At 31.8% G+C, this 10808-nt stretch overlaps 1 protein-coding gene across 1 annotated transcript; it reads right to left on the bottom strand.

Moving 5' to 3' along the window:
* Positions 1–218: 218 nt before the first annotated feature.
* On the bottom strand, positions 219–502 carry LOC119663652 (actin, cytoskeletal 3-like). The gene has a single exon (XM_038073263.1). The coding sequence runs from the start codon at positions 417–419 to the stop codon at positions 234–236; it is 186 nt and encodes a 61-aa protein (XP_037929191.1). The 5' UTR covers positions 420–502; the 3' UTR covers positions 219–233.
* Positions 503–10808: the final 10306 nt, after the last annotated feature.

Raw genomic sequence — 10808 nt, 5'->3', positions numbered from 1 at the left:
CTCGTATACTACTGAGTTGCCCGTAGATATCTACATATCATTTTTTTCTATATTATATCCATAAGAATTACTGAATGATCTTTTACAGGTTGTATTTTGTTGGAAATGTATAATCATAATTGAATAGTAGGCTATTCTTATTTGATTAACTGTATTTAACATTTTGTAAAAATATAGAAATAGATTAACTTTTGACTTCCGATAAGAATAAAGTTAAATTGTAAAAACACAAATTAACAGTTGGCGACGAGGATGGGATTGTAAGTGGTTTCATGAATACCGCAAGCTTCCATACCCAAGAATGATGGTTGGAATAGGGCTTCTGGGCAACGGAAACGTTCATTACCAATGGTGATGACTTGTCCATCGGGTAATTCATAGGACTTCTCCAATGATGAGCTGGAGGCAGCTGTTGCCATTTCTTGTTCGAAATCGAGTGCAACATAGCACAATTTTTCTTTAATGTCACGTACAATTTCACGTTCGGCTGTGGTTATTCATTCACAACCACAGCCGAACGTGAAATTGTACGTGACATTAAAGAAAAATTGTGCTATGTTGCACTCGATTTCGAACAAGAAATGGCAACAGCTGCCTCCAGCTCATCATTGGAGAAGTCCTATGAATTACCCGATGGACAAGTCATCACCATTGGTAATGAACGTTTCCGTTGCCCAGAAGCCCTATTCCAACCATCATTCTTGGGTATGGAAGCTTGCGGTATTCATGAAACCACTTACAATCCCATCCTCGTCGCCAACTGTTAATTTGTGTTTTTACAATTTAACTTTATTCTTATCGGAAGTCAAAAGTTAATCTATTTCTATATTTTTACAAAATGTTAAATACAGTTAATCAAATAAGAATAGCCTACTATTCAATTATGATTATACATTTCCAACAAAATACAACCTGTAAAAGATCATTCAGTAATTCTTATGGATATAATATAGAAAAAAATGATATGTAGATATCTACGGGCAACTCAGTAGTATACGAGTATACCGCTAAAGATTAAATTACAACTAATGATGAATAAGTATATACAGTCAAACCTCTCTATAGCGAACCTTCCTATAACGAATTCCTCTCTATAACGAAGTTTTGTTGAAGACACAGCGATTTTCATATATTTGAACCTTTCTATAGCGAATCTCTCTATAACGAACGTCTCTATAGCGAATTCCTCTCTATAACCAAGTTTTTTCAGGTACATAAACAAATTTTTGCATATAAAAAAATCTCTATATAACGAATTTATTCAAAAACAAGTTAAACACTCAACTAATACGATGTATTTTGGGTTCTATTTGGCAAATCCGACGTAGAAAATTTTCTTAGTTCACGCGAATGATTGATATCTGATAACAGTTCGTGTGCTAGTGAGTTCGGGTGATTTGATAGCCTTGTTCAATAATTTTGCTGACTGTTTGTATGGTTTCAAACACTAATGGGACGTGGAGATCGCGCTGTAAAGTGCTATTTGGGATATACCATGGAAAAGCCGCATATAAACGAAGTACCATATTTTCGATTTAAATCTCTGTAATATTGGTATATTAGATTTTGCAATTGTTCCCAGATCGAAATAGCTTTGTATATGAGTACTTTAGCGCTCAGTGATAGCTTTGAATTTTGACAAAGGAGCCAGTACATGGAGCGCATTTTCAGACCCAGTGGCTTGGGTTTTGTAAATATGTAGTGTTTCCATGTGAGACACCGATTAAGATTAACTCCCAGATTCACCTGATCGGATTGTGGTAGTACGTTATTATTTAGTGTGACTGGTGGGTAGTAATCATTGCGAAGAGTGAATGTGGTTTGTACAGATTTGAATTCGTAAACTTTAATGCGCCATTTGTTTAGCCACACTTGGATGGTGTCTAGATTTGTTTGTAACTTTACTAGTTGTTGGATCGTTTCTTTTAGCTATGATCACTGTGTCATTAGCAAAGATTGCGGTATACGTTGATGGATTAAGTGGTCAGCTGTGAACAGTGTGTAGGGAGTTGAAGCTATAAGATGTTACTAACTCTAATGATGTAACCTAGTTTTGGTATCACAATAACTTGGGCTACTTTCCATTGACTTTGATAGTATTCTTGACTAATAATGGCATTAAAAACTGGGTTGATGAATACAAGACAAATGTTTGGTAGCGTACCTAGGAGCCTTTTTGACTTTAATTTTGGTCTTAATTGTCCATTTAATTTTTGTATTGGGGTTTTTGTGACTGGAAAATCCTTTTGATGCAGTATTTGCAGGAGAGCCTCAGTTTCAGCGTCGTTTTGGTCATTTCTGGACAGGTGTGCTTGGAACACACCTTGGAGATGCTATGCGAAGGTTTGTGCCTTGTCGATTCTGGATCTAGCCAACTGTTCATTATACGTTTTGAGTGGTGGAATGTGTGGCATTGGTCCATTGAGATTGCGAATGGCACGTCATAATAAATAATCGGTTGCTTCACTGGGAGACAATCCAGAGAGGAATGTTTCAATGTTCTCGTTTTTGTTTTCAGTGAGAGTTTCTTTAAGCTTTTTTTAGCTTCATTTAAACTTCTTTTGTCTGGCAGCGTTCTACGTTTTTGAAGTAACTGTTTGTTTATGCGTGTTTGAGTTCCACGCGGCATTCTGTATGGTTGTATTGAATTGCTCGACCGCAAATTCGACATCGTTACCGATTTTGGGTTAGATGTTAGTTGTTAAATTTTCATTTATGATGCTTCTATAAATACTCTAGTCTGTACTTTTGTTGTATAATCTCCATAATAAGGAGAGAGTGGTCTGAGGCAACGTCTGAGCTGGAATGTATGGATAAGAGTTAGCTAGGAATGCCTTTAAATATGTAAACATCGATCACGTGTGGAACTTTATTGTAGTCTGATGGCCAGTAATTTGATTCTCCAGTTGATGCGTGAAGCAAATTGTTAGCCTGCATAGTTTTAAACAATTTGTGTTCTCTTGGTGTGATTAGCGTTGAGCCCCAGTGAGTATACTTTGCATTAAAATCTCCAGCAGCTATAAATGTTTGACCAAGCGTGTGGAAAAATTTCTCAAATTGATGACTTTTAATGCTGATGCGCCACGAGACGACCACCTCTGCCTTGTGGATTGCATCGAAGCTCTGGACGGGGGTTACGTCATTGGCTCCGCCAACACTTCACAGTATTCCAATTAATTGGTCTATGTGATCAAATTTGTATCGTTATTAATAAATTGCAAAATTCGACAGTACATCTCTCATAAGTGTCGCAAATAATTATCTATCCCACGGTACACTTCCCATATTACCAAATTTGTTTTTTGTTTGATTTGTGGCTTCAATCGACACTTTCCAAACATTAATTACAAAACGTAATTCTTTGTAACTATTCTAGTTACAGAACAATTAAAGTATCGAAATAATATTTTATCCCACGATACTTTAACTTCCTCTTAATAAGCAAAACAAAATTTCCTAATTTCAGTGCTCCAAATTCAAATTTCTAAATCATTAAAATATTAAAACAATATTAAAACAATATTTGAATTCATAGTAATTTCCATTACAAAATCTATTGCATTTGAGCATTTCTCAAACTGCATCAGCATTTCACATAAACAATGTAATGATCCTCATTTGTCAACAGGTTACCAAATTTTTATTGTTACCTCTAATCCACTTTCGCCAATTATGATTTGTAAGTAGTATATAAGATATTGATTTTGTATTTAGAATTTAGTCTTAAGATATCTTTAACCGAAGTTAAAGTTGATGACCAATATCTTGTAAAATAAAGATTTTTTGATACAACAATAAATAAATGCTTTGTAAAATAAATATTAACCAAAGTTATAATAAGTCTTAAGATTCCACCTAAGTGAACAAATATATAATTATTAAATAATTTTCATTTATAATAAAATTTGTTTTTTTTTTAACCAAATAAAATAAAATAAAATTTTAATAAAAATTAAAATTTGTGTGTTTTATTTTTTTTATTTACCGAAGTGAATAAAAATATAAGTCGGGCGATGTATTCGTTTGGTCTGCGAAGCCTATGCCCAATCCAACGTCATTTTCCTTTGCAGATTTAAACAAACGCGGGGGTTTAATTGGTAGCGTACCAGAAGTCAGTATTACTAATGCGATTAGGCTGCCATACGTTTGAAATCTGACGCAGCCTTTATTGCAGAAGGCTTGTAGACGCGAAACGTTGTATTTGTGTGCTTCTATGTCTCACAACCATAAAACAGGATCGACTTAACATTCGAGTTATGAATTCTAATTTTTGTTTGAATGGTTATTTGTTGGGATTTCCAGATAGAGTGTAGCATGTCAAACGCCGTTTTTGCCTTGTTTATTCAAGACGTGATATCCTCTTCTGCATCGTCTTTTGAGGTTACCGTGCAGCCAAGATAATTAAAAGAACTCACATACTCGACATTCTTCGCGTTAACGTTGATAACCGGCTCTGAGTTAGCACTGTAGTAACCTGCCATTAATTTGGTCTTCGTGAAATTAATTTCTAGCCCGGCTTCAAGCTAGTAAAATTTGATGGCGTCTATGTTCTCTTGTAGATTACTGCGTACATGGCTTAATAGGCAGAGATCGTCAGCATACTCTAGATCTTCCAGATGTGAGGAATGAGTCACTGTATGCCGTTTCTACCATTTAAAACTGGTCGCATATCGTCATCAACTACAAGTAAGAATAGTGTTGGCGATAGTATGCAGCCCTCCCTGACACTAGTGGTAACTTCAAAGGAGTTTGACAGTTTTCCATTGAGTAGAATTTGACATTTGACATTTGGCATCCCTCTTTTTTGAAGAAGCTTCCATAGAAAGCTACTAATAACGCTGTCGAAAGCTTTCAAAAATCAATGAACGCTAAATATATGGAGGTCCGGAACTAATAACATTGTTTTAGAATAATTCTGACTGTGTTGACAAGGTCAACACTGGAGGGATTCTCCCTAAACCCAAATTGGGTTTCGCGAACAGTGGCTATAAGTGCATCAGAGATGCGGTCTAGAATGATGCGACTAAGTATTTTGCTTGGTAGCCCATTAGCATTCCAGAAAGCAATTTTAAATGTATTCATTATTTTGAAGTGTTAGCGATGAACGCGATTAAAAGATTGAGCATAGTACTCATTTGTTGCATTAGTGTTTGGAGCATCACTTTCAACTCTGACATATAATTGTTTTCTGAGTTTGTTTTTGGTCCACTAGTGATGATTTCGGTCTGCTTGAACGAACTCTGTGCGTGTTGGTGATCTAGTGGCCTCTTTTTTACGGAGAGCTGGAAACGCTTTTTGTTGAAGCTGCCAGTATACTTCCCAGCACTTGTAATTATCGGAACGATTTCCGTTGCATAATACGCATTTTACTTAATTGTCAACTACATTACGAGTACACTCTGATGTCAAGTGATTTCTAGCGCATTTCACACAGCAGGGCGTTCGATTATAGTAGAAATTTCGCGTTTTTGTCTTGGAGCTCCAAATGTTATCTTTGTATACAGTAGGCTGTTGCAGTTAAAAATATACATAGCAATTCTGAATACTCCCAGGGAACAAAACACCCTATTCCCACGCTGTTCCCAAAAACACAACTCCCTCATTCTGAATTGCTTGGGAGACACCAGTTTTGGGAACAACAACAGTTTCAAATTTGTTTTGTTAAATTTTGGCAACCATGGCACTTTTTGATGACGAAAAGTGCGAAAATGAGCAAAACAAAGAAAAGAATTGCGTATCATATGCTGATTTAAATGTAAAAATCGCATTTTTTGTCTGCTGCATAAATTACAAGAATTGAATATAATGAATATTTTATAAGTAAATAATATAAAGTTTTTATTTTATTTATTTATTTTATTATTTAAATATGTATATATTTAAAAATAATTTAAATATAATTCATTATTTTCTTATATACAATAAAACAAAGTAAAATATCTTTTTTATTAATTAAAATTATCAATGTTTTAACTAAAGCTTGAGTTCCTCTGCAAAACTCGTATTTATTTTTATAATTAGGATAGAAATGTACTTAAATTAATAAACTGTAATAATAGTTTATGATTGTGCAGATGAAAAAAAAGAAGCAATGTTTTACCTGCACATAATTGCAAAAGTTTATTTTAACTTATTCTAGGAGTCCCATTCATTCCTTCCATTTTTCTATTGTTTTAAAAACAATAGTGAAAACTTTAATTAGTGGAAAAAACCCGTGTAAATAAAATAAGTAAATAAAAATTTAAATATTTTAAATTTGTTATACTTTTATTAAAATAATAATTTTAATAATATATATTAAATGAAAATTTTGTTATATTATAAATTTATTAAAATAATTTTATTAAAATATATTCGGAAAACCAATCAACTCTTGTGGATAAAATAAAAAAATAAAACTTTGAAAATATTAAATTTATTGTAATAATTTTATTATAATAGTAATTTTATTAAAATATATTCAAAAATTTGATCATTTTCCGTTACTTTTATATTAAATTAAACCATTTTTAATACTTTTTTAACTTGTCTCCCCAACAATTTGCTTGGGAAAGAATTTATGCAAAATTGGGAAAAAAAACTCCCATTCCCAAGCGATTCAGAATAGCAAAATTGGGAATAGGAAACAAAACTCCCATTCCCAAATTATTCAGAATAGCAAACTGGGGAATAGGGAACAAACTCCCATTCTCATGCGATTCAGAATAGGCCTGTCTTAGTGTGAAAACTGCGTATAAGTAAGTCTATAGATATTGGAGATCTTTTTGATTAGTTCAACAAATCAAATTGATCTATGGATATCTGTCTGCATATAGTATGTTTGTTTGAACGCATTTGCGACTTCATGTGGATTGGAAATGGTCGGGTTTAGCAGCCTACCAATACTACCCACCAAAATAAAATCATCATTGTTGTAGTACTTCGCTCTGTTAGACGCCTAGTATTCTGTTAATTAATATTCTACTCTTTAACCAGTCCCAAAAAAGTTTCATTTTGAAACTAATTAAGTTGAGGCCTATTAAGAACAGAGTTGCACAGCAAATTATGCCTCGTAGAAACTACTATTTTAGTGTGTAATAAAGCTAATCCTTATCATTATTCGACCTCATTGAAGTTTTATCTGTTGCAATAGTTGTAAATGTGTTCGGGATGCAAATGAAGGGTTCGAGTCTTCTGATTCCACCATTATAGGTATATAAGCTTTTTGTAGTCTTTGGCAAGTAAGTTTTTAGCTTTCACATAAAGGATATGCAGCGGTAACTGGTTGAAACTCATCGTGTTAAAATTTTGGCATTTGAATTTGGTTGTTTTTTTTTTGGTGAAGAATATATTTTCATTAACATTTAGTTTATTGATGTTTTGTTATGTTGTATTATACAAAGATACAAAGATACAAAGATAGACTTATAATTTATTTTATTTAGATTTCATTTTATTTGATTTATCATTTCCGTTTATAATTCTTAATTTAAGTTACACATTCAGTAAAATCATAAAAAATCATTATTTTAATTTCAAATGCACTAATATCTTGTTTTTGAACGTAATTGGAATATTTGTTATCCTTACAATAATTACATATTTATGTTAATTATGCTGCAATACAAAAGTGTACAGTTTCAATAAATCTTATTTTAAAAACATTAAAATATATATAATTTTATCTTAATAATGGAAATGCTGAAAAACTTTTAGTTGTAATTTAAATAATTGCTTTCTTCATTCTTTCATTTAAAAATTACGAGACACGATATACGATTTTCCTTTTTTCCTTTTAAAAAAAATCACATAAACAAATTTTTACTTATACAAAAACTTTAATGGAATTTTTTCGTTATCAGAAATAATGTTCTTGTGTTAACTAAACAAAAAGTAGAAACATGCAAAATATTATATGTACGTATAAATTAAAAATAGTTTTAAAAAAATGTTTTCGCTCAACGAACCTTACACTTTAAAAAATTCAAAATATTTTAAGTTAACAGTTCAAATAATAATAAAATAAAATTTGAAATTGATTGCTAAATAACTTATTTATACAATTTCATAAGAGGTTTCTCTTGTCAATGCTTCTAAGAATTTAAAACTATTATTTCCCAAATAATTATTATTTTGCTACTTAGTTTTTACAATCCGGCGGAGAGCTCTCTTTTAAATTTTTCTAAATAAACATAAAAAAAACTGCCCTCACACAATAATCTTTTTTTGTTGTTTTTGTGTTTAAATTAGTTTTGTTTGGTACAAATATTAAGATTTAGGTAATTTGTTTAGTTGTTCTGTTGTTCGGGGTAAAGTTTTCAGAATCATTTAAGTTTCGCGTATGTGTCCACCTTTTTGTGGAACACATTATAGTACTCTAGCGCAACGTTCTGAGTGTGGTTCAGTGCTTTGCTTAGGTTTTCAGGTGAAAGCGAACCGCTGAAATTGAAAAAAAAATCCAAATTAATGAATACATATGAATATAATATATTTATTATTTTGAAACTTACACTAGAACTTTTTCTTTAAAGAACATGATAGTCTTGCCAAAGACATCCACGACGATATTTTTCACAGCCACTGAGATGTTTTCAATTTTTTGGGGCAAACCGGGCACGTATTGTTCCAACTGAAAAATAAAAATATCTAATTGTTATTATAATTCATTTATATGTTATAAAAACATAATAGAAGAAAGCTTCAATTCTTATTACGCTGCTGAAATTACACATATATTTGTTATTAATGTATATCTACAGTATCCATATATGACAACTTCAAACCCTTTCTTTGAACCATAAATTTACTGACACCATCGATGAGGTGTATAAATGGCTACATAGATGGTTTATTTATTATACAAGGTTATCTTATATTAACACCTCTTTTAAGGATATTATCTCTTAAGAACGGTGGTCATTTTCACGTCAACATCTACTATATATGGTATTGTTTTTCTTAATTAACGTAACTTTATGTTGATAAAAATATTAGGTGTCGTAATAAGAAATCTATTATTTTTTCAATATATGGCTTTAGTTGTCTGCATCCCAAGTTGTATTAGTCCGAACGGGTTACGCTAGAAGGCGTTTAAAGATAAGACTAGAATATATTATTTTGTATACATATATACTCTTTATATTTTCTAAGCTGACACTTAGTTCTGTTTTTCGAACATGTGATTTTTTTACTTTTGACATTTGTTGTCGGTGGTGTTAGAACAGTGCTGCCACAACTACTTCCCCGTTTAATGATTGTCTTGTGCGACCGCTACCTTTTTGTTAAAATACGTTATTAGTGGTTTGACTTCATCATTTGGATTTCTTGCAAAAACAGCGGTATTTACGCGTTCAAGTGAGACGTTAAGTTCTTTGCCATCTACTACGATCATATAAACGCGATCACCAAATTTGGTCATGAGAAGGGTGCTTCTAACGGTTTCTTCACGTGGTCAGCTCTGAAGAAAACATGTGTGCATATGTTTATATTTTTCTGTAAGAATTCGTAACGATGACCGTGATGTACTCACGTTTTGGACGTATAGCCTTGATATATTCTCGAAATTTGATAAGAAATTTTTGTGAATCACCGTATGCATCAAAGTCGTTGAAAAATTCTTCTGGTAGTCGAAACGTACAGCCGTAGAGCATTTCAGCTGATAAAACTCCTATATCGCTTTTTTAAGCAGTTCTTAGACCCAGAAGTGCTGTAGATAGAAGATTGATTCATGGTGTTTCACTGTTACACATTAATGCTACTTTTAAAGACCGATGCCAGCGATCAATCATCCCATTCCATGCAAGATAATATGGTGTTATGTGGATGTGTTTCGTTCCAGTTAGTTTTGCAAGTGTTGTAAATAAGTCGCTTTGAAGCTGACCCTGATTTGTTGTGGTCATCCTTGCTGAACTAAATCTGGATATCCATGTTGAACAAAAACCTGTGGCTCTTCGGGCTACAACAACGACAACAACTTTCTCTGTATTATTTATTGCTTATATAGCCTTGAGCACCATGATGTACTGGACGATTTAAAACTTTGGCTGCTTCTATAAAGTTATTTGTGCTTTTGTCAGCGGTTATTCCACTTAAACTAATAAATGTAGCCTTTTTGGTTCATTTCTCTAGCATATTCGTATAGTATTAATTTATAGACTAGAGATTTATATCGACTAGAGGCTTTTATAGTTAGATACCATCAATGTCGAAATTTGCTCATTTTTTTTATCATTATTTGATTTTTTTTATTTTATATTCTGAGCAATGTTAAAAATCTTATGTTATATCCATATAATATTTAGGTATACTTTATAACTAGATACATTAAAAGGAATTTTATCGTTTTTTATTTGTTTTCTTATGATATCTATAGTATATATATTCTTTGTCTATAGTAATGTTGGTATATACTTATATATATATATGTATGTATAGTATACACGTATATATTTATATACAACATATACCATATATGTAAACAAATCAAAGCTATTAGTGATGTTTAAAAAATAGTTTCATTGTATTAGTACAATACTGATATTTGATTACTGCCAATTCGTTGATTAATTGTCACAATGATTTATTAATCTGTTATTATTTCAATTTGTTTTTTGCTTTCCCTACAAATATTTTTTATCACACATATCAACTGCTAAGCAAGTTTCCTAGATTAAAAAAAAATTTTTAATATTTTTATAAAAATGTGAAACTAAGTTTAACCGGTTTGCGTACTCATTTTATTTATTATTTACTGACCTATGTTGATTAAATTAAGCTTTCTAGACGACAAAGATTCAATGTGAATTTACGGCTTTAGAACGAAATCCTTT

Source organism: Teleopsis dalmanni, unplaced genomic scaffold, assembly GCF_002237135.1.
Source record: "Teleopsis dalmanni isolate 2A unplaced genomic scaffold, ASM223713v2 unscaffolded_contig_0702, whole genome shotgun sequence".
NCBI lineage: Eukaryota > Metazoa > Arthropoda > Insecta > Diptera > Diopsidae > Teleopsis > Teleopsis dalmanni.
Note: the sequence above shows the minus strand (reverse complement) of the source record. Positions and strands in the feature narration are given on the sequence as shown.